The sequence below is a fragment of the Poromitra crassiceps genome (genome assembly GCF_964638095.1).
Source record: "Poromitra crassiceps genome assembly, chromosome: 23".
In the NCBI taxonomy this organism is placed as follows: domain Eukaryota; kingdom Metazoa; phylum Chordata; class Actinopteri; order Beryciformes; family Melamphaidae; genus Poromitra; species Poromitra crassiceps.
Window position 1 is genome coordinate 24,139,034 of NC_139639.1, and position 24,962 is coordinate 24,163,995.

Consider the following 24,962-nt stretch of genomic DNA (forward strand, 5'->3'; position numbering starts at 1 on the left):
GAGTTACTGCAAAGAGGAGTTTGGGGATGTAACTGCAATTGTCTTCCTGGGATGCAAACAATTGGGTTGTATGATTTGTAAACGCATCAAATATTTAATCTGCGTTGCATACAGAACATAAGGAATGACCTTTGTTTGACTTCACCCCCCCCCCCCCCCCCCCCCCACTATCCTGTCCCCCAAAAAACTAAATGCCATAAAAAAATTTTTTATGTAGTCCAAGGATTCACATATCACAGCCATAGTAGTGTTCAAATGAGACATCTTGGGTTTGTCTGTGGTGCCCCCTAGTGTTGGCCCAATATACACACGACTGAAAGAAGATGTTCATCCACTATACATTATCTTCAAATGACTAGCTCTGCAATTTGGACTTAAGGTTGCACCTCACACAGAAAATCACATTTCACAAAGAAAATTACAGAGGTCAGTCGAAAATGGTTTATTTTGTAAAGGGGGCAGTCGGAGGAGATGAGAAACATGGTGCGCTACTAAATGATATATTCAAATGTACATGACATTCAAGGGTATTACAGTTATCACTCAAATTTTCCACACATAAAATAAGTCTTCATTCCAACATGTATTTTTTCCAAATGAAAATGAATAAAAAGTTTATATAATATTTGCAAAATAAAAAATATGTATCAACACAATAAACCCTTGGGATGTTGGAAAGAAAAACGGTTACATGCAGAATGATTGATGAGTTAATTTGTTGAGAAACGAACAGAAAAAAAACCCACGAGGGTCCATGACTAACATGTCATCAATTGAGACAGTTTTCAGGTGAATCCTTCTGCCCTCGTCCTCAAATCATGAACTCACAATAGGAGAGCCTGCATGGTCTCAGTCCTTTATTCACTATAGTATAGGTCGATAGGAATACGAAACTGCTATTACTGATGATCCCAGTGGTCTTGGCTAGCCATTACAAACAGTGCAATATGTGTTGAGATGCCTGAAAAGGATGACCCAAAATAAATTACATCTGACCTAATGAACAGACTGGTTGGGATGGGGCGTGGGGGGGTAGGACTCGATGTAGGAACAACTGATGGGACGACTAGTCAATACACTGTCAATGAAGCTCCTCTGGATGTGTGGCTCCCAGAGGTTCGGCTGTAGAGTGAGTAAAAAGTTCCCAAAGTAGAAACTGCAGTCTTAACATGTGCCATACTTTAAAATGTAGAGGAAACACCCTTACACTCATCAATATGATGAGCAGACAAGTCCCAAACCAAAGCTTTGAAGTCTTTATTTTTGCTATCGAAAAAATAATAATCATAATACTCGAAAACAAAAATAAAACACAAAACGGGAAGTGGGGAAGAAACGACTCCAGATATTACGCTGAATGCAGAGAAGATGAACTGCACGAGTTGGGTGAGACACTCCGGCACAGGGGGTTATTTCCTGGAGCTAGACTTCTAATATCCAAAAGTACTGGTCTGGAGGACCCATGTTGGTCAAGGGGTGTCCATGGAGATGCCTACAACAAAATGCCTCAACAGCAGCATCCTAGCAGGCCGTCCTAGAGAGTGACGCTATGTGCTTCCTGCTGCCTGGCTCTCTCCTCCATCTGAATTTCCTGCAGGGAGAGAGTGGCATGAGGTTAAGATATGAAAATACCTTGAATATTCTAAAAAGCCAACTGCCATAGTACCAACAACTAAAGACAGGATATATGCAGGAACCCTAAAGTTAAATTCAATACCTTTCAAGACAATACAGTTTCATCACAATACAATATTATTTAGATTCTTTTGACAACAATACAATATTTGCTGATATCACAAAGTCTGCCACAATTCAATTCAGGGGTCTACGATCGATGAGATGATATCACATGCTCATTTAACACAATCAGCACAATAGCTACAAAATCGAATACCTCCCAAATGGCAATTAAGACTTTTTAAGACCCTTAATTTTCCCTAAATTTATTTATCAATTTTTAATACATTTCAAGACCCTGCGAATACCCTGAAAGAACAGCTAAGGTCGCATTCTCACAGGATTAGGGCTGGACCTGAATATTCAACTATACGTTTGTTGGGTAGATATTAGAGATGCACCGATTGCCATTTTCTTGGCCGGTTCCGATTTCCGATTTTTGAATAGTCTGACTTGCCGATACTGATTTTGGCCGATTCCGATTTTCTTTCTAAGAACAATAATTGGCGGGTTATTTTTTTACTTTTTTTTTTTACTTTGCTTTAATAGAAAATTAAGATTCATGTCACATTTCTTATCATTTGCATGAGGTAGGACGATCTCACTCAAAAACATCTCAAAATAAAAGTGTTCCAGGATACTGGACAGAGCTTTTCTTTTTTGTGTACCGGTAAATACAATGAATATAAAACAATTAATTAAATAAGAATAATAATTCATTTATTTTATATAGCGCTTTTCAAGACCCAAAGACGCTTGAATTAATTCCAGTATATCCCACAGCTATCATGCATTTCCTTTTCCAAAAGAAAAAAGGTGCAACAGAACAGGGGCTCCAGATGGAAAGTAGCCTATGGCTAAATCTGTTACAAAGCATCTCTTCCCCTATGTGGGTTAATGTTTTTTTTTGTATATGTCCCTGCCAAATAAACGAATAAAATAAAAATAAAAAAACATCAAAATGTTATCCATGGCCAAGGAGTTTATAGCCTATAGGTCTGGAGCCCAGACCTTCGAAGCCATGCCCACTCTACAGTTGTGGATTTGGCTGTTCTTGAGTAGATGAGGAAATGACTTTGAGTTGACTCAGTTTGAATATCAGAGTTTACACACAGTCCGTTTTTTTTAATCCGCCATCCGAAAAAAAAATCATCACGCACAGTAAACCTTGCACACTGGTCCGATGCAATTTGGAATTTGGTTTGTGTGTGTGTGTGTGTGTGTGTGTGTGTGTGTGTGTGTGTGGGTGGCTAAATGTAGGCACTGGCAGACTGGCACTAGGACCCCGGGGATGTCAGTAGCAGTGGGGCTGGTCAGAACGAGTGAACGTCGAGGAAATGTTTTGGCAGAGAGGATTGCACCGTGACCTCAGTGTAGCTTTGCCCCCAGCCAATTATGCCATTGTTTCTAAATACTGTGTCTGCGTTGAAATGGTCAATATAGGAGACGTTGTGGGCAGTGCAGGCAGATGAGAGCCAGATGTGCAGACACAGCAGCCTGGTGAAACAGCCAACATTTCACATCACTCTGCTCGCAGCACAGCTGAGGGGGAGAAGGGGGGTCGTCACGGGTTGGCCACGGTTGGGCAGCTTACTTGGAGGCGTGTCCGGTGCGTTTTGGCACCACGAGTAGGTCTATCAAGAGCGTGGCTCGGGACGGCTTGGCGCATACTTTTTTTAAATGGAAACCCAAATGGGTGTGGTATGGCATGGCTGGGCATGACCAAAGGTGTCAATGGAAAAGCAATAGAACGTACATGAGAAATCTGCTATTTGACAGTTTCCTCCTGATCGCTTTCAGCCGTGTTTTTGCTGCTGATTCATATAAAAAAATCACACCCAAGTTTGGAAGTAAGCGGTGCAGGTTTGCACAAGTCGAACCCTTCTCTCCCACCCTCTCTTTCTGGCATTGTGTGTGGGGCGGCTGTGGCTCAGGAGGTAGAGTAGGTCGTCCACTAACCAGAAGGTCGGTGGTTCGATCCCCGGCTCCTCCAGTCCGCATGTCCAAGTGTCCTTGGGCAAGACACTGAACCCCAAATTGCTCCCGATGGCTGTGCTAGCACCCTGCGTGGCAGCTGGCCGCCTTCGGTGTGTGAATGGGTGAATGCAGGCACATTGTAAAGCGGTTTGGATAAAAGCGCTATATAAATCCTGTCCATTTACCATTTGTGTGTGTGTGCACACGCGTTTTGAGTGCCTGTCTCCATAGCGTGTGCCAAAGTCTCGCACATGAGGAAGCAAATTCTCTTTTCTTAAACTGTGTGCACCTCACCGGCTCTCAACCGCGATCAACTGTGATGGTAAAATTTGCTGAATCACACGACCTCGACACGCTCTCTCTCTATGCCTGTGTCTTAGTCAGACCGGGGAGCTGGGGGAGGGGCCTACTGTAGGCTGCATATCTCGTGCGCATACTGACATCCCGTGCTACATCTCGTCCACATCCCATGCTACAAACACACGTCACTTTATAGAAGCAGCTGCACTGCTTAAAAAGGCAAGCTTTCCATTGACAAACTAACGAAAGGATTTTTATTGTGACGAACTCACAGATACAGCGACTTTTGAGAGAGTGAAAAGAAAAGCAAAGAAAAGCAAAAAGAACAGACAAGATAGTGAAACACAGGCTCTGTGTGTGTGTCTACGTGATTGGCTGCAGCATGACGTCGGGTTGCATCCCCCCAAAGTAGGATCGCGCTAAACTTTCTCGCCGTATGACCGCTGCCTGTTTTTTACACAGGCCCCTGCTGCACCTCTTGTCGGAGCCTGACACACTACCCCCATTGAAAGTGCAGCATGCGTGCGAGCGCTGTTGCACCCCTTTTGACGGAGCCTGCCGACAGATTTTCGATGCAAGTCGAAAGTCCGTCTCGAGAGATGACCAAACCACTGACCTGCAGCTGAAGCGGAGGCAGTGTTGGCCACCTCGTCCTCGTCGCTGTCCTCCTCGTTGGACTGCGGTACCTCGGCATCAGGGATGGCTGTGAGCGGGGCCTCAGGCTCCTGGTGCTCCGCCCGGCTCTTCAGGGCCAGGATGCGGTGATGCAGTGCTGCGGCCAGCTGCCCTGTGTCCTTAGAACTGGCCTGGAGCACAGAGACGCAGGGAGAGAAGATTCAGGCACAAAATACAACACCTGGGACACTCTCAGATACTCTCACACTGTTAGGTTATCTCTTGGGCCATTGTAAAAAAAATAAATAATAATAATTAGTCCGGGACCTTAAGTTTTTCTTCATGTCCATGGGTTAGGGAAAATGCATCTGTCTGCTTGCTTTGTGATGATTTCACAATTCAAAAAGGTCCAATTTGAAACAAAGCACCCAAGGCTCAGTACCGACTTTCCAAAAGGTGGAGAGCTAAGAGCTGAAAAGCTGGCGAGACTCAAAAAGAACCACACTGGTTTCAGGGAGGAAAGAGACATTTTTGGATTGTGGCTCTTGCAAAAAAAAATCATTTTTGTCAATGTGGCTCCTGAGTAGGGCCAGATTGAGTACCACATTAATTTGCTCGATAGACAAACTTGTCTCATGATCTGACTGGAAGTTAGAGATTTTTTGAAAATACACAAGTGGTCTACAGCCGAGCAAGATGTTTTCCAGACAAGAAAAAGTGTGAGTGGTGCCCCTCAAGATGTAACGTGGCTGCATCGCATTCTGGTCTATTGAGGCTGCTGTCGGTGGAGACATTGGTATCTCTGTCTCTTCTAGGATGGATTTGTCCCTGTATGATTGTGGGGCGTTGGTGCAAAATGGTTTGTCTAGAAAGAAGCCCTTGTTCTTTGAGTGTGAGTGGCCGACACCAAAGCCTCTGTGTTTCAGACAGCTTGGGGGGGGGGGGGGGGGGGGGGGGGGGGAATCTGCCATGTAGCTACACTGGAAATATCTCAACTAAATGTCCTGCCATCAACGATTGGCCAGTTACCTGCAGGAATAACAAGTGTACTCCAAGACAACAGAATGGGCAGAGAAAAGCAAGCTATAGACGAGTTTCCTGGGCCGTTCCTAGGGCGGCGCCATAGCAGCCTTTCGTGTCCCCGGCTTCCGTTTAAGTCCACATTGCGTCCACAGCAGCGAGCACATCAGAAGGCAGCAGCCGAAATATCCAAACTTTTTTACAACGATCGATAACATCAGCTACACTAACGTTAGCAGACGTTATTAACAATGGGTTATTTTGGAACACATTGTGCAGTGCGTGGCTGTCACAAAACACAGTGCGCGTTTCCATCCACTGCTATTTTGCGAATTATAGAGCTGACAATCACCTCGTGTTTGAGGCTGTCTGAGCTGCTGATCAGCTGCTAGACCCGATATACAGCTCTGTTAAACACATCTAACGTTATTAATTTAAAGTTTCTTGATGATCTACAAGTAGACAAAGGTACCATAATGCCATTTCTGGATTACCAGGTGCGACTCGGCAAACTAAACTAATGTTATAATCCCAACCCGATCTCCCTTTTTTTTTTTAAATAGCAACGTTTGTGGACCAACGTTGCTATGTTACAATTTCGTCTCCGAAATTGTAAAATGGTAATCCACGGAGCAGATCGTAGGTGAATACAATTTCATTCAAGTCTAGAAGTGAGTCGCCTTAAAGTTAATATCCCAGTCTTCTTGTGTTTACCACGGTGGGTATTGTGCTGCGTATTTACCATGATTTACCGTGTGTAGCCCTATTGTGTGGAGGCTACACACGGCATGTCATGTTTTGCAGTGATCAAGGCAAACTGGGTTGTTTTTGAATGGAGAGACACCTAACGTTAGTCTGGCTGACTGTGACAGAGGAGAGGACTGTAACCTAACGTTAGTCTGACTGACTGTGACAGAGGAGAGGACTGTAACCTAACGTTAGTCTGACTGACTGTGACAGAGGAGAGGACAGTAACCTAACGTTAGTCTGACTGACTGTGAGAGAGGAGAGGACTGTAAGCTAACGTTAGTCTAACTGTGACAGAGGAGAGGACTGTAGCCTAACGTTAGTCTGACTGACTGTGACAGAGGAGAGGACTGTAGCCTAACGTTAGTCTGACTGACTGCGACAGAGGAGAGGACTGTAACCTAACATTAGTCTGACTGACTGCGACAGAGGAGAGGACTGTAACCTAACGTTAGTCTGGCTGACGCTTCGGAGCTTTTGAGTTGAGTTCATCGCGTTGCCGTCCACCGCCATTGATTCCTCAAAATACGCTATAATCCTGCCTGTAGTTACGTTCGGCCATTTACACATATTATCTTCTCATGTGTCCACTGTCAACGGGTGTGGGATAGACACTCTTTCGTTAGATAGGAGACTCAGAGAACGATCCCAAGTTTGCATTTTTTCGGCGGTCGCTATGGCTACTACGGTAGTACGTTACGCTTCTCCGGCCTACGTTACGCTTCTCGCGGCCGAGTCCGGAAGCAAACCGGAAGTGCCCAGGAAACTCGTCTATAGGACCAACAGCTCAATCACCAACAGTTACATTTGTTAGTGTGGAGTTTTCCTATAAAGCCCCCCTCCAGTCAGTTTTGTCATTTTTAATATATTTCATGTGTAGATGTTTTTCCTGCTCTGCTAATTAGCCAAAGTGTTGCCACTGTATTTTGTTGACAAATAGCCTTATTTTGGGCTCAGTCATAAAAATTGTCTCGTGCTAAAAACGGGCGTTGACATTAGACATTGTTGTCTAACGAGTGATGTGTCAGACAAATACAATATTTAATACTACAGTAAATACCTTCTGCCGTTAGCCGCTACGTTTGGTAACTAAGTGTTCACCAGGCTCAAAATGCTGTGATAGTCACTTTTATCAAGTTTGAGTTACGCTCTTTCCATATATTTTCCATATAAGTCCACCAGCTTTGATATCTGTTGGCTGGTTGTTGATATTTATAACAATATTGTGGCTTCTGGACGAACATTTTGCGGAGATAGAGGGAGCCATAAGGTTTCCGGTCTACCGCCTGGAAGGAAGACAGAGATCGTATACTGAAGGCAGGAGCGAGGCTCTTATCCTTTTTGGACAACAGTGCTCCAGCCATGATGTTGAAGTGGAACAAGGTATAAGCCTTCCGTTCTTATACACGATCTTTGGTGCAAATGATGACGTGCGTTGTTACAACACGCGCACTTGCACGTTTTCATCCAACATCAAGGTTGTACAGGTAGGAAAAACTGACTGGAGGGCGGGTGTAAGCTCAACTAGAGCCAGATGCAGTGAATAAGATCGTGAAAACTGTTTGACATCCGTTTAATCTCTGCTTGAACACAATTCCCCCCCCAATTATCCCATTATTCTCCCAGATTAATCAGGTTGTATTTATTATCTGTATTTTTCTTTTCACACTAGTCCTCCCAGCGTGGTCAGCACACTGTTGTGCATTCCATTTCTCTTCTTACATTACATACATTGTTTGGTGCAAGCTCAACACACTGCCTGGGTCATTCGTACCGATATTAGGAAGACCTTGACCCCCTGGTCCTCTGTGTCCATGGCAGTGATGCGTACGCTCTTCTCGCTGGCCTTGTCCACCTGCATCTGGGGCCAAAGCTTTGTGTTGAGGATCAACCGGAGGCTGCCCTGGGTCCTCATCACTGGAGGGTCACACACACACACAATTGGCTGAAAGGGGGGGAATGCACACATCTTCCATGTGTGTGTGTGGGGGGGGGGGGGGGGGATTGATACTACTGATAAGCCAAAACAAGAACTGACATTTGTGAATGTCTGATTTTAGGGACACAGGAACATGAAATATTTCAATTCTCTTGGCTCTGCTTTTGGGGGGGGGGGGGGATTTGATTTTGTTTTGGCTTGGTAGGAATTATAAGCGTATTCTACTGCATCTCCACAATGAGTCACCCTGAATTACAGTGTTTGCTCAAAACATATAAAACAAGAACTGTCACTTAGATATTCAGCCGGTGTCTTTACCTAGCCGGGACTGTAGCATGCCGTCGTCCGTTGACGCCATGTCATTGAGCCGTAGCAAACCTCGACCCCTCTCTATCCACGACTGCGCCATCTTCTCAAACACAAATAACTTGCACTGTATCTGAGGAGACAGAGGGCAAGTGGACAAGCAGATTTATTGCTTCCTGCCCGATACATATTCATTTGATACATATTCATTTGCGGCATTTGTCAGGTCAAGGCGGCGGCCAGCTATCCACCTGTAAAACATTGCTTTCTGATTCTTCTCCGGTTTTCACGTCAACTTTCTCTAAGATGCACTTCTTGGCTGTGGCTTTGGTGTATGCTGCTGCAGACTCCTCCAAAGACTCTGTCACGCTGTTCACTGTTGAGGGGAGACGGCACATTACAGAGGTGAGAAACCAGCACCTGGCTGGATCGCAAAGTGGTTTATTTTTGTGGATAGCATTCACCAGAATATGTGTGAATGAATGTGATGATAACAATCTGATTTAACTACCGTAGTCCTTGTGCTATCAAATTAGTGTAAATGCCCATGTAGAAAATGGCTGGGACTGCGTAGTAAATGAGAGGTGCTATGTCACTGGTGTCCAACCACAGATATTTTGTTGATTTAGACCCATTCCTCCCGACTCTTCACCAGCTTCCAACATGAAATTAAATAACTACACATTTGACATACAGACATATCATTTCTAAAACCATATTTTTGGTTAGCATCTTGTTCCAAATGTTACATTTCTATTGAATTGCATATTTGAATGCCCCAGGTGTTGTTTTCTGATATCTACAGTATCACCTGAGAGTCAGGAAATTTGCTTTTTGCAACATTATTCCTTAAAAGCAACTAGATCTACCGGGACTCAGGCAAAACTGCAAACATATTTTTCCAGCCTTCCTGGGGTTTCTGAACACATTTTTACACCTTTATAGTCCTGGGAAAGGGGGAATCCAATTCCCTGATGCGGGAAACCTGCAAATATCTTCAACTATGTGTGTGTGTGCGAGCGCTTTTACCCTTTTCTGGGGTGGCTTCCTGTGATGAGGGCTCTGAAGCAGGGGCCGCTGAGGCCTCTTTATTTTCCTCATGCGATGACTCACCCTTTGGGGGACTCTGAAAACACAGCAAAGTGCATCATTTAACTCTTGCAAAGCCCCGTCATAAAGTACATAATTTAACCAGGGATGCAAAAAAATGTATGGTGAAAAAAGAGGCACGTCGCTGCAGAGGGGGGGGGGGGGGGGCGTGCCGCGTCGCACCGCTAAGCAGGCAGCACACTGCACCATCGCAACAGTTATGTCACAATTTATCTATAAAACCCGTCCATTGACAAGAACAATGAAAGCATTCGACACATTTCTGTGCTGAATGAGTGAATATTCAACAAACAGCAGCATTATTAATCTATTAATCTATAAAGGAGAAGTGTGGAACAGCCCAGGGGTCACCTGGCACAAAAACAATATGGTAGCTCAGTGGGCATGGTTTTATTACAATTTACTCCTAAACCGTGCCCATGGATTAGTAAACCATGTGCACAGATGATTGTAACCAGATAACGTTAGGATGTAACGTTATATAACGTTATATAATTACAGGCAATCACTTGTTTTGACAGATGTGACATGGGAGTGCTGTGCTGTGCTGTCTGGGCCAGCCAGAGAGCCTACCTCACGTGGAAAGACAACTTTCTCTCTGCTGGTTGTGTGCTTGTTTGTCCCCCTGGTCTGTCCTCTCGTTACCGCGCGGTAATTATGTATCCCACAGGAGTTGAAATTCACTTGGCAAGACCCGCCCCTGTTGTTTTCTGACTGGCTAGTGCTCCTAACCGATGATGTAATCCTAGATTCGCAGGTCACCCATACCCCCCCCCCCCCTCTCCTCGGATCTGGACGAATCAGATAAATGACCCAAATTGAGATGAAAAAAGCAGGATGCACCGAAAAACGCAGAGTTTGCACCCGTTTAACTCTTGCAAAGCCCCATGATAAAGTACATAATTTAACTCTTACAAAGCCCCATCATAAGGTACATCATTTAACTATTGCAAAGCCCCATCATAAGGTACATCATTTAACTCTTACAAAGCCCCATCATAAAGTACATCATTTAACTCTTACAAAGCCCCATCATAAAGTACATCATTTAACTCTTACAAAGCCCCATCATAAGGTACATCATTTAACTCTTACAAAGCCCCATCATAAAGTACATCATTTAACTCTTACAAAGCCCCATCATAAGGTACATCATTTAACTCTTACAAAGCCCCATCATAAGGTACATCATTTAACTCTTACAAAGCCCCATCATAAGGTACATCATTTAACTCTTACAAAGCCCCATCATAAGGTACATCATTTAACTCTTACAAAGCCCCATCATAAGGTACATCATTTAACTCTTACAAAGCCCCATCATAAAGTACATCATTTAACTCTTACAAAGCCCCATCATAAAGTACATCATTTAACTCTTACAAAGCCCCATCATAAGGTACATCATTTAACTCTTACAAAGCCCCATCATAAGGTACATCATTTAACTCTTACAAAGCCCCATCATAAGGTACATCATTTAACTCTTACAAAGCCCCATCATAAGGTACATCATTTAACTCTTACAAAGCCCCATCATAAGGTACATCATTTAACTCTTACAAAGCCCCATCATAAAGTACATCATTTAACTCTTACAAAGCCCCATCATAAGGTACATCATTTAACTCTTACAAAGCCCCATCATAAGGTACATCATTTAACTCTTACAAAGCCCCATCATAAGGTACATCATTTAACTCTTACAAAGCCCCATCATAAGGTACATCATTTAACTCTTACAAAGCCCCATCATAAGGTACATCATTTAACTCTTACAAAGCCCCATCATAAAGTACATCATTTAACTCTTACAAAGCCCCATCATAAAGTACATCATTTAACTCTTACAAAGCCCCATCATAAAGTACATAATTTAACTCTTACAAAGCCCCATCATAAAGAACATCATTTAACTCTTACAAAGCCCCATCATAAAGTACATCATTTAACTCTTACAAAGCCCCATCATAAGGTACATCATTTAACTCTTACAAAGCCCCATCATAAGGTACATCATTTAACTCTTACAAAGCCCCATCATAAGGTACATCATTTAACTCTTACAAAGCCCCATCATAAAGTACATCATTTAACTCTTACAAAGCCCCATCATAAGGTACATCATTTAACTCTTACAAAGCCCCATCATAAGGTACATCATTTAACTCTTGCAAAGCCCCATCATAAAGTACATCATTTAACTCTTACAAAGCCCCATCATAAAGTACATCATTTAACTCTTACAAAGCCCCATCATAAAGTACATCATTTAACTCTTACAAAGCCCCATCATAAAGTACATAATTTAACTCTTACAAAGCCCCATCATAAGGTACATCATTTAACTCTTACAAAGCCCCATCATAAGGTACATAATTTAACTCTTGCAAAGCCCCATCATAAGGTACATCATTTAACTCTTACAAAGCCCCATCATAAAGTACATAATTTAACTCTTGCAAAGCCCCATCATAAGGTACATCATTTAACTCTTACAAAGCCCCATCATAAAGTACATCATTTAACTCTTGCAAAGCCCCATCATAAGGTACATCATTTAACTCTTACAAAGCCCCATCATAAAGTACATAATTTAACTCTTGCAAAGCCCCATCATAAGGTACATCATTTAACTCTTGCAAAGCCCCATCATAAAGTACATCATTTAACTCTTGCAAAGCCCCATCATAAAGTACATCATTTAACTCTTGCAATGCCCCATCATAAGGTACATCATTTAACTCTTACAAAGCCCCATCATAAAGTACATCATTTAACTCTTACAAAGCCCCATCATAAGGTACATCATTTAACTCTTACAAAGCCCCATCATAAGGTACATCATTTAACTCTTACAAAGCCCCATCATAAAGTACCGTAAATTCCGGACTATAAGGCGCACCGGTGTATAAGCCGCACCTTCAAAGTTGACTATTTTTTTCTTATATAAGCCGCACCGGACTATAAGCCGCGGGTGTTTTAATGGTATTTTTTTTTATTTATTTTTATTGTGTTTTAATGTTTAATTACCATATGTAATGCTCCCATTTATTAACATTTCAACAAAACAACATAACACAACACCACCTGTGTTGTTATTTACAGTGCACACAGTGTCATACAGTGTCATACAGTGTGGTGAAAAGAGGGCAAGAGAGGAAATTAAAACAGAAGTGGATTTATAGTTAGAAAGAGTGCTAAAAAAGAGAGATTTTTTTTTTTTTTTTTTTAAATCCATAGATAAGCCGCACCGTTATATAAGCCGCAGGGGCCAAAAAAGGCCAAAAAACGGGAAAAAAGGTGCGGCTTATAGTCCGGAATTTACGGTACATAATTTAACTCTTGCAAAGCCCCATCATAAGGTACATCATTTAACTCTTGCAAAACCCCATCATAAAGGTACATAATTTAACTCTTGCAAAGCCCCATCATAAGGTACATAATTTAACTCTTACAAAGCCCCATCATAAGGTACATCATTTAACTCTTACAAAGCCCCATCATAAAGTACATAATTTAACTCTTGCAAAGCCCCATCATAAGGTACATCATTTAACTCTTGCAAAACCCCATCATAAAGGTACATAATTTAACTCTTGCAAAGCTCCGTCATTGTGGATTTGTCAATGGTGCATAAGGCACAGACTTACTTTTCAACAAGCTACATCAACTCACCAGAACTCGTTCAGACATGTTCTGTCCAAAGACAAATTTTGCCCCAGTGTCTGTATTGTTTGTGGCATTTTTTGAGCTGAAAGGGAGGGAGGGGGGGGACATAAGTTAATAGGAATTAAGCAACACTGAAGATGCTTTGCTGGAGGAAACAGTAAAGGAGCAGCACATCTTTCTGACATTACCTTGGAGTGGAGATGTACTGTAAGAAATAATTAGTGCCCTCTGATTGAGACTCTGGTGTCATACCATCCTTGGACTTGTCGTCTGTACTATTCTCTTCCAACTAGAGGAAAAAAAGATGTGTTAACAGAGGCAACATGTATTTCCTTCTGGCTAAGAGAAAGACCAAAAACATGCAAAATTCGAAATCTTTTAAGAATGTATGTATTTCACAAATCCACATTTGTTGAATAAAACCATAAAGGGGCAGAGAAATCAATTGAAATCAATTAAAACCAACAACCTTTGCTCTGTCTTTGATATTCTGACCAAAGACGAAAGACGTTGCTACATCTAAGTCCTTCTTCTCTCTTCCGTTCCCCTCTTTGTTACCACTTGCTCCATCTTCCTCATTTTCATGTTTCTAAAATGGGGACATGCATCAGGGTCACGCTCACCTTTCATCAACCATTTCTGCTGCAAGCACAATGTTACAACGCACAACTAGAGAGCTGGCTATTGCTGTAAATGTTCGCTATATTAAAAGCCGTTTTCCTTGTTGAATGATAAGTTTCTGAATAGTCCGAATTAACTTCCTCAATTTCAGAGAAGCACAAACACATAAAAGTATGAATCTGTAATGGCAATGGTAGTGAGCCACAGGGGCATCATCGTAGGGCTGCCACAAACAATTATTTTGATAGTCGACTAGTCACAGATTATTTTAACGATTAGTCGACTAATCGGATCATATCGCACAATTACTCAATCGCTCTGATTTAGCTATCATCAGCTTCTAAATTTAGCTTCAAGTTGTTTTAAGCATGTGCCAAATAAAAATAAAGACAATTAATGATGATAATTCACTCAAAAATAATATTTTCATGAACTTTAAAGTTTAGAGCATGTAGCAGCATATTTATTTCTGGCATCAATGTACTTGCATGTAATAAATGTAATATAGTGCAAATTGCAAAATAGTACACATTGAAATTGAAAACATATAGTGCAATGAAATATGTACTATCCATTGAATGAATAATGCAAAATAAAATTAGGGCACTACTACGTGGAATGGAAATGGAAACCAAAAACTATTCACTATGTATGCAACCAAAATATCAACAAAAATAAATAGTTTCAGTCTTCTCAGGCATCAAACACATTTTTAAATGTCGTAAGTAGAGTGCAAACTGCTTTCCAGAGATTTCCAGTATTCCCGTCAGCAACACATGAGCTTAACGTTGCTATGATGACAACATTGGAGCAGGCTTTTAACGTTAATAAGGTTAGCCAATAGCTAACGTTAGCAGCTAAAACTTAACGTTGCAGTTGCCAGTGAGCTAACAAGCTAATTAGCCTTCATCTGCATTCGCCACAACGTGCTTCCTTTTGAGATGCTCGCGCATCATACTCGCGCAGATTTTGCACTTCACATTATTGTGGGTGAAATGCTCCCACACTTTGGACGTATGAGGATGGCTACACATTTTTTCTGTTGAGAAAGCACTGGGAGCTGCTTGTTTTTTCAGTCACGGTGATGTCACGTTTTCCCCCATATAAAAAACCTCATGTCTTACCCGAAATGAAACGTCCAGGTTTTGTGTCAGTCAGTGGCTCCAAAAACACCCGGCTAACTGGTTAACTGGTGGCTAACTGGAGCTAACGTTAAATTGAGGGTAGGATAAGTCCCTCTATAAACCATAACACTAATATCTGTGTCGTTTCACCTTTGATTGAAAAATGCTTCCACCTGATTAAAGAAAACATAATATTTTATGTAATAAATAAAAACATCAGTCAACATCACATAATGTCTTTTCTTTAATCAGGTGGAAACAGACAGATAATGCGAGCTTTGCCAGCGACATGACAGTAAGAAAGGCAGATGTAGTGAGATGGATGATTTAATATTCCATAGCTCTGACCTAACCAAATCTAACTGTGAACACAAAACAAAGAACACTTCTGATATAATATAATGAGTGTTTTATTAAAGTGCATCACTCAATACAAAAAAATAAAGGTTTTGATAGAACCAAAAGCCGATGGCTGCTAGTCTGCAAATAAAACACAATGACAAAAGCCATAGTAATTTAGACTCAGGCGTGCATAAACTACAGGTTAACAATTTCCTTTTTTAGCAGATATTTGTCGCTTATAGTATCGGCTGAAAAAATCCCGCCCAAAATCTATACATCCCCCCTATCTGAAGAACATAAGGGGGGAATTCCCCCCCAGTTTGCAAAGTGAATTTTAAGCCCCGTGATTCAGCTTTTATTTTTGAGTTACAACAGTTAGTTTAGATCAGGGATGTCAGAGATACGGCCCGCGGGGCAGGTTTCATCCGGCCCGCGAGATGTTTTGGAATATAATAAAAAAAAAATATATATATATATATATATATATATATATATATATATATTATTATTATTATTAAATTCGCACCCCATTATCATGAACTACGTGTGGCCAATAAGCAAGCTAAGAGTTCATTCATAAGTTAATTAACCTGCACTACAAGGAAGTATGTCAGTAGGTCATCAGGTGTAAACAAAGCCGCCATGATGCCACGCTGGAATTGAATCGCGCATTCAGCTACCTACCAAAAAACAAAAGAATCAACAAGATCAGGCGCGGACTGCATAATCGGGCACGTCGGGCAAATGCCCGGTGGCCTGGCCTGGCCTGGCCTGCAAAAAAAAAAAAAAAAATTTGCCCGCAGTCAGGCCACTCACTGAACAGCAGGCCAGGCGCCGCCTACTGGTTTACTAGTGGTTTTATTACTTTATTCAGGGTTAAAGTGGGTGCATCTCATTGTAAAATTGGACTTGGCCCAAATTGGGCTTCAAACGGCCCAAATTGGGTTTCAAACGGCCCAAATCTGGCTTCAAACGGCCCAAATCTGGCTTTAAACGACCCAAATTGGGCTTCAAACGGCCCAAATCTGGCTTCAAACGGCCCAAATTGAGCTTTAAACGGCCCAAATTTTTCAGACGCCGGCACGCGCGTCGGCCCGTATCGGCCTGGCCTGCTTGGTATCTAATGCCCGGCCTGAATTATGATCCCAGTCCACCCCTGAACAAGATGCTGTCGAAAAAGAGAAAGGTTGACACGGAATGCAGGCAGTTTCAAGAGAAATGGAAAGAGCAGTATTTCTTTTGTGAAGTAAATGGGTAAATGAGTCAAATTGATTTTAGTAAAAAAAAAATCTGGCCCCCATGAGGTCTCAGTTGAACAAATCCGGCCCTCTACCTAATATGAGTCTGACACCCCTGGTTTAGATCATATACCACTTTCGGGAGGCGGCAAGTTGCACTGCACACACCTCATTTGCATAAAGTAGATCAAAAAACACTTTACGCGTCTCTTGAAACACCCCGCTACCAGAAGGCATTGCACGCTGCCTACAATGACAAAGAATGGGAAGCATGGAAGGAAAAGATCATCTGATGGAGGATCACCACCATAAGAATCCACAGTTTTTCAGCTTCTCCATGACCTTTTGATGCCTTACCAACCCAATAGCTCAAATCAATACAGTACTGAGTGGTATTGTTTCCATATAGCACACCCTAACTGTATGGGAGCACAGTGTGATTTAAGGTTAGCTGCTGCTCACCGGTGATTTGGCCAGGCCAGCTGAGTGCTCCGTGTTGTTCTGGAAGAGGGACTGGGCCACAGGTGCCACGTCTGATGACTTCTTCACTCCATTGGTCCCACAGCTGGAATCTAAAGGAACAGACAGAAATGAGAAAGACAAGAACAGCTGATGTGATGTGATACATTTCTGTTCGTTGTCGTGTTTTCAGTGGGCGTCTGTTCCTTACTCATTTGCTATTGAAGAAAATGCAATGTTAATTAAAGCCATTCTCACTTTTAGATACATAACTGATTAGAATAGTCATAACTTTTGATATGAGAGAGCCACCTGTCATTCAAAAAAGCTATACCTCTATCTATCTATCATCATCATCAGTATATAAAAGGGAACTCGGGCTCTGTCTGTCCCATGACCTCGTCCCACTGATGTCGTCATCAGTGATGTCATAAATTGTGACATCAGTCATGAGGCATTGTGATATCACACACACACACACACACAAAGTCCCAGTGATGATGTAATCAGTGATGTCATAAATTGTGACATCATCAGTGATGTCAGAGGCATTGTGACATCAGTGATGTAATAGGAGGTTGTGGTGACATCAGTGATGTCATAAGAGTCCCACTGATGTAATCAGTGATGTCATAAGAGCAGATCAAGTCCCAGGGGCAGACACTGAAACAAGTGGGAGTCTGGCTTCAGACCCCCATCTTCAGCCATGGACAGGTGTATCACCTGTCACCTGTCCAGGACAGGTGATCGAGCATCCCTGAAGTATGCCATCAAGGAGCAGCCAGGGCGAGGCCGCGTAGTGGCCAAGCTGCGTATGCGAACTGCAGGGCCAGCTCGGCGAGGCGCAGGGCGGGCGAGCCCAGGAATCGAGCGTGCGAGATGCCTAGTAATACTGTATATATGTGGAATATGTAAATATGTATATGTTGTTTTTTCTCAGTTCTGACTGACACCTACCTCTTTGTGTGTTTTTGATGTTATGTTGTATTATGTTGTCATATATGTTACTGCTGCTGTAACGCCAGAATTTCCCTCTGGGGATAAAGTACTCTAGCTCTACATAGGGGAGAGTTTCTAGTTGGATGGATTGAAATATCAAAAAATGAAAATGTCAGATTTTAACCTTGTGAAGAGTTTTTGCAGGCCACTACAGTTTTAATACCTTGTGGGTGTTTTGGTCAAAAATTTTGACCTATGGAATGTGCTTTTTTAAATTCTCATTTCTGTGATTCCGATCACGATTCTATTATCACCTCAATGCTGCCATCAGTCTGTCGCTGGCCTGTGCTGGGCCCCCATAAAAAAAAGACGCTTGACAGAACCCCCGTCAAAAGATACTTGCCACTGGGCCTAACGACTTGTCACAAAATACTTGCCACTGGGCCTTACGACTTGTCACAAAATACTTGCCACTGGGCCTTACGACTTGTCACAAAATACTTGCCACTGGGCCTTACGACTTGTCACAAAATACTTGCCACTGGGCCTTACGACTTGTCACAAAATACTTGCCACTGGGCCTTACGACTTGTCAAAAGATACTTGCCACTGGGCCTAACGACTTGTCAAAAGATACTTGCCACTGGGCCTTACGACTTGTCAAAAGATACTTGCCACTGGGCCTTACGACTTGTCACAAAATACTTGCCACTGGGCCTAACGACTTGTCAAAAGATACTTGCCACTTGGCCTAACGACTTATCAAAAGATACTTGCCACTGGGCCTAACGACTTATCAAAAGATACTTGCCACTGGGCCTAACGACTTGTCACAAAATACTTGCCACTGGGCCTAACGACTTGTCACAAAATACTTGCCACTGGGCCTAACGACTTATCAAAAGATACTTGCCACTGGGCCTAACGACTTGTCACAAAATACTTGCCACTGGGCCTAACGACTTGTCACAAAATACTTGCCACTGGGCCTTACGACTTGTCAAAAGATACTTGCCACTGGGCCTTACGACTTGTCACAAAATACTTGCCACTGGGCCTAACGACTTGTCAAAAGATACTTGCCACTTGGCCTAACGACTTATCAAAAGATACTTGCCACTGGGCCTAACGACTTATCAAAAGATACTTGCCACTGGGCCTAACGACTTGTCACAAAATACTTGCCACTGGGCCTAACGACTTGTCACAAAATACTTGCCACTGGGCCTAACGACTTATCAAAAGATACTTGCCACTGGGCCTAACGACTTATCAAAAGATACTTGCCACTGGGCCTAACGACTTTCCTGGGGGAAACCCTGTAACCATCAGTGTGGCTCCATGCTTTACTTACTGGACTCCACGTGGGATTTGGAGAGAGGAGCTTGGAGCACTGCGGGGCGGAGGACGCTGCGTTGCTGCTCCTTGGGTTTCTGACACGGGACGCCTGCAACACAGCCAACTTACTGTTTGGAACGGACTGAAGGCGCCATGAGATACTCTATAGATGGACATTTTTTATTTCTATCTGAGACCATGTGAAGTGGTGTAAGGCAACGCTGAGTGTTTTTTTCTTTGTTTAATTTCAATCAAGTCAATGTGAGAGAATATCAAAAAGGAGGAAGTGATATACATCAATCACCAACCTGAACTTGGTGCTTGCCCATGTATGAGAGTTGGTGGCTTTAAACGGAATCCCACAGGCTTCTCCTCTGGTGAGACAAGAGGAAGCAGACATAAAAAAAAAAAAAAAAAAATATCCAAGACAAGAGCTTCACAGACAACTTAATCTAAAATAATGATAATAATAATAATATGTTACGTTCAATCTGCCTTTACACCTTTGTAACCACGGGGCCCGTTACCATGGCAACCCAGTTGAACTGTGGAGGTGTGTTGCGGTCCGAATGCTGCACTGTAGTACGGTAGGTAGCCTCTAGGGCCTCTGATCTATTTCTACCTCTTTCTCTCCACCTCACTGGCTTTATTAGTCTGACATGGCCTGGCCCTGCTCAGTGCTATAGTAGACAACCATAGGCACTTGGAACTCCTGCATCCTCCATTTCCATCTGCCTCGATATGTCAATTCCTGTGCCTAATGAATGGAAATCCAAACGACGTCTCCAATCCTAAACCATCTTCGATTATGCCATTTTATTTCTATGATGAGGCTTACTTACTACTAAGACATCTTACACCGTAAGTACCGGCACTTCCCAAGAATACACATAACTTGCTGCTGTAGTGGAAAGTTGCAAAGAGAAACTAACTAGTCTAGATGGAAGCCCCACCTGGCTCAGAGTCAGAGTTCCCAGTTGGAGACTGGCAGAAACTTGAGGGCATGAATACATTGTTCTTGGGAACTGCGAAGAAGCAGACAAGCATTACACACTCAGCATACAAATCAATGTTGACCCCAAAAAGCGGGGATGGGGGGGGGGGGGGGACTTTGCTTAGTCACCATGTGCCCTTACCAGAATGTGGTGGTGGGAACTGCTGTGTTAACGATGAAGTCCTCTCCCTTTTCACTGGGGGGCAATAACTTCCCTCATCTTTATCTGAATCTGAAAGAGGCAACGAAATATTAATGTTCCAAGTGAGCAACACCAGTCATCAGGAGTATCCTGGTTTATATAAATATTATGTGAAAGATGTTAACAAACCAAGTGGCCAGTTTGGACTAGAAACTTACCTTCTCCATCCTCTGCACTCGAGCCCTCTGCTGATCGCTGCAAGAAAAGGCATGGAGTCCGGTTGAGATTTTTACTTATCTCTAAAGAGTAGTACTGATCACATACACAAAGTTGTTGAAATCATGAAGAATGTAATACAAGGAAGAATAAAAAAGAACAGGTCTACATGTGGCCATTTCTGGCTTTGACCTCAAAAGTATTCAGTCTGGAACTGCAGCAGTGCACACAAGCAAAGGGAGAGAATACCAACCCATATTGTGAATTAATTTAGGTAAGATGTTGTGCTTGACATCAGGTCAACAGATTTGGAATTTTCATTAAGCCTTGTTTACAGTTCTGCAAACAGTGAGAGATTTGATAAGCTGTACAGCTCCTCCTCAATCAGTACATTCAAAGAAAGCAGTCCAGACTGGATAGCAGTAGAAATCAAGTGTTATGTGTTCAGCCTTGAATAACACAGGAAATCTTACCTTCTGTGCTTTATCTTTTTGGAAAACAAACACAGGAGGCGCTATGGCAGGCTTGTCTGTTAAGAGAAGATGTAGGCTAGTCATAAAATGAAAAGTTAAAATTACACTGCATATCAAGTCTGTCTTAGTTCTACTTCATGGTTTCTTTCTGGGTCATAAATAGCTGATACCCTACTAACACCTTGGCCTAGATTTCCCCTTCAAAGCAGTATAGGCATGATTGTCTCTGCAGAGCTATGTGCATCAATAGTAGTAACTAGCATGTTTGTCTTGCACTTTCCCAAAATTGTGCAATTGCTAAATTCACCAGCCAAACATCACATTCCCATACAACCATCTGCACATGGAGAGGTTGATTATGACATATGTTGTTATATTATTATACAATTTTACATCAGATCTTATATAAATAATCTTTTTAAGAGGTGCCTCTCTGGTGCAGGTTCACACACACACACACACACACACACACACACACACACACACACACACACACACACACACACACACACACACACACACACACACACACACACACACACACACACACACACACACACACACTCCCTGAATGTCAAACTGAACAATGTCAAAGAGAATTGTACAAGAGAACCGAGTGAGAAAGAAAGTGACAGAGGTGGTGACTGGGGGAAATAATAAATGCTGCACAACATTGTTGCCGTTATTAATCTTTTGTCAGTCCGCCCATGCAAAAGCAATCAACTCTCTGAATCACTCTACCACAGATATCCATGCAATCCAATTAAGAGTGCCAAGGAGCATTGGCGCTGGTCTTTGGCCACTCTACAACATTCATCCAGTACCAAAGCAATTGAGATGAAGAATTGTAATAGACAACATGTGTAACATTAAATAAACCAGACTGTAAAATATTGGGTTAAGCAATCCTTTCTCAGCACTTCTACATCGTCAAACTGCAACTGCACTTTGTAAACATGAGCACATGATTCAGCTCACCACCCAAAGACTTTGTTGCTGCTGTAAGCTATTGTCACAACAAACTCAGATGACCAATTGCGTTTAGCAAACTATAGGTAAGGTTCTAATATCACCTGGCAACGCTTCAAGCTACCTTAACACAGCAGCCTCTGCTAAATCCGTAATCCTATAGCAGACAAGGGTTTCTCTCTGGCTTGGGCCTGTTACATTTGGGCCAGTGTAACATTGTTGTGAGCCTAGCCAAGGCATACTTGCAACCGGCAACAGCCAGACATACACTGCATGTACAGCCAGGTCAGTGATATTCACCATCACTGGCGCAACCCTTCACGGCTGAGATTAGCTTCTGAAGTGTAACGTTAATAACTTAGCAATTAATAGCCGAAAACATGCAAATGCTTTGCGTGACCTGCATCAACACCGAACTGGTATTCTCTATACTTCATAAACTCCGCAGCCAATGTAGTGTGTGGATTAAAGTGTACAATGTTGACGTTTACTACAGAAATCCAAGTAACCCGAGAGGTCCCCGGCTTAACGTTAACTAGCGGTAGCATTTATACCATCTGATCTGTTCCAGTAAATAGTCGACCCCACCGGCTGTGTTATCTGCCACTGAACATAGCTTACTGGCTAAAGTTAGCTTGCTAATGCGCTCTCGCATGAGTCATCTTGCCTGACATGCAATGACACCAAGATCTTCATAGAATCGTAATGTAAATCAACGTTATATGGCAAGCAGGCCGGTGCCGAATTAATTGTGGAAATAACGGGAATACTGTCTGTTGTTTCTTCAGTAATTGCACCGGAGCATTGTCCATGATTGGCCAACACTTTTCTCTCTACCCGCCTAAATGAACCTCAAGCAACCCTGCAACGTTACGGAACGCTAGCGTTAACTAACGTTACAAAGTAGCAAGGGGCTGGCTCTGGTAACGTTAACTTAGCTATAACCTGGGGCATTAGCAATTGGCATTCTCTTTATATTGCAAACTATGTTTTTCCAGATTTCTTTATGCTTTGGCGTTCGTTAATCTACATTAGATAGTTTAGTTTAGCTCAAATGGCAAGACCTATTAACTATAAATAGCCGGGTGCTAGCGTAAGTGGTAAGCCAGCTAATGGCAAGCAGCATTCGAAGGCGTTCCTAGCGGCACCAAATTTGATTCCAGGTATTACCCAGAGCCTAAACGAAAGCTAACACTAGCCGACTCGCTAACGTTGTTGTCTTTTAATGGCTACGCATCTGAACATCGACTTACACTCTCAGTTAACCCGCGGACGAATAGGCACAGTCTAGTTGTAAAATACGGGCACTGTAACAGGTATCGTTTATAACGCCAGAGTCTTTGTTTTGTTTTTCTCACACCGCCACTACTCACCTTCGTTTGCCAAGTCCGCCATTTTACTTCTACGCTCACACACCCACAACCCACCGCGCAGATAATACTAGAAGTTGAGGCAGAATGTTTTCAGAAGCAGAGCACAGATTTGGTCCTGTAGTACAGTCGATGGTCTGCCCCAGTAAGTATGGAGATGCAGTGAACGAGCCCACCATTTATTATGGCTCTCTGTAACATTAAAACATGTTGTTAATGTTTGTCAACACTTGTCACATGTAGACAATTTATATATTTTTTCCTTTCTTTTTTAAATTGGCCCTGCCCCTGCCTGAGTTGACAGCAGGCCCATAAATCCATTTGGAAGGATACAAACTACGAATATCACATCAACACTACAATAATCAATAGAAATATAGGATACGATGTAGTGATACCATAGGAGATTATGACAACAACTATATTCATCGTCATCATCATCAGTAGGCTACATGGGAATTTATGTAGGCTAGGTGGTTGTAGCTCTCCAATTTCTTCATGCAAGTTTTGCAAAAGAGTTACTGGGGAAAATAAGATGATTCTGCAACACAGGGCCAGAGCCATAGCCTACCTATGCATTGGTTCCCAAACTGGGGTATGTGGACCTTCAGGGGTCCAAGAGAGGGTTCCAGGCAGTTCTAGTAAAATTGTTTAATAGCCTACTTTTCTACTCACTAGACATTAGCACAATGACAGATACAAGAAAGACTATTTTGATGTAGATTAACCTTTCCCACTGACATCTCCCCAACTACCGTAATAATAGTCTAATAGCAGTTATGCAATTCTAAGTGTGTATAGTAATTTACCTCCACCACTAGATGGGGTAGTGCAACTGGCAAACAATTTTGATAAACTGAGGCGGGCTGTAAGTAATAACAAAAACACAAAGAAAAGGCCTTTGGGTTGCCTGAGGATACAAAATCATATCCTCCTGTTCTGTTAACAGCAAACGTAGGGAACCTCACCTAGGTGTCAAGATTGTTTATATATGTTAATACTGTTTACATCTGTTAATACTGTCTATATCTATTCATATCAGAATTATTTTATAATATCTTTAGATTCTTTATTACTTTATGTCTCATGTATTTGTTTCTTATTCCTAGTAGTAGTATGTGAAAGCATATAATATACCTTGGCAAATAAAATAATTCTGATTCTGATTCTCTCATGCACAGCTATAGAACATAAGCTTAAATTCCTACTAGAAGTCAATATTCATAAGTCAAAGCAATTACTCCCACAGAGTATATCTAAGAGATATGTTCCCACTTCCTGAGTTCCTAGAATATTCATGTATAACAGAGTGCGAGTGCCAGCTAACGAAATAAGAGCTGGGCAGAAAATGCTACACAGTGTACGTACATACAC

At 42.3% G+C, this 24,962-nt stretch overlaps 1 protein-coding gene across 5 annotated transcripts; it reads right to left on the reverse strand.

Moving 5' to 3' along the window:
* Nucleotides 1-427: 427 nt before the first annotated feature.
* ranbp3b (RAN binding protein 3b) lies at nt 428-23,645 on the reverse strand (the record flags this gene model as incomplete). 5 transcript variants are annotated; one of them, XM_083659489.1, is made up of 17 exons in its annotated part: nt 428-1,591; nt 4,571-4,760; nt 8,111-8,253; nt 8,594-8,714; nt 8,833-8,957; nt 9,611-9,707; nt 13,370-13,445; nt 13,552-13,652; nt 13,833-13,952; nt 17,151-17,260; nt 19,441-19,533; nt 19,733-19,798; nt 20,378-20,449; nt 20,561-20,650; nt 20,779-20,815; nt 21,250-21,305; nt 23,592-23,645. In XM_083659489.1, 17 exons carry the CDS (start codon nt 23,611-23,613, stop codon nt 1,548-1,550), a joined length of 1,563 nt encoding a protein of 520 aa, XP_083515615.1. In that variant the 3' UTR covers nt 428-1,547. The 5 variants fall into 5 exon arrangements, with proteins under 5 accessions (XP_083515615.1, XP_083515612.1, XP_083515613.1 ...); XM_083659486.1 differs by lacking the exon at nt 20,378-20,449 and having other exon boundaries at nt 23,592-23,619; XM_083659487.1 differs by lacking the exon at nt 19,441-19,533 and having other exon boundaries at nt 23,592-23,619.
* Nucleotides 23,646-24,962: the final 1,317 nt, after the last annotated feature.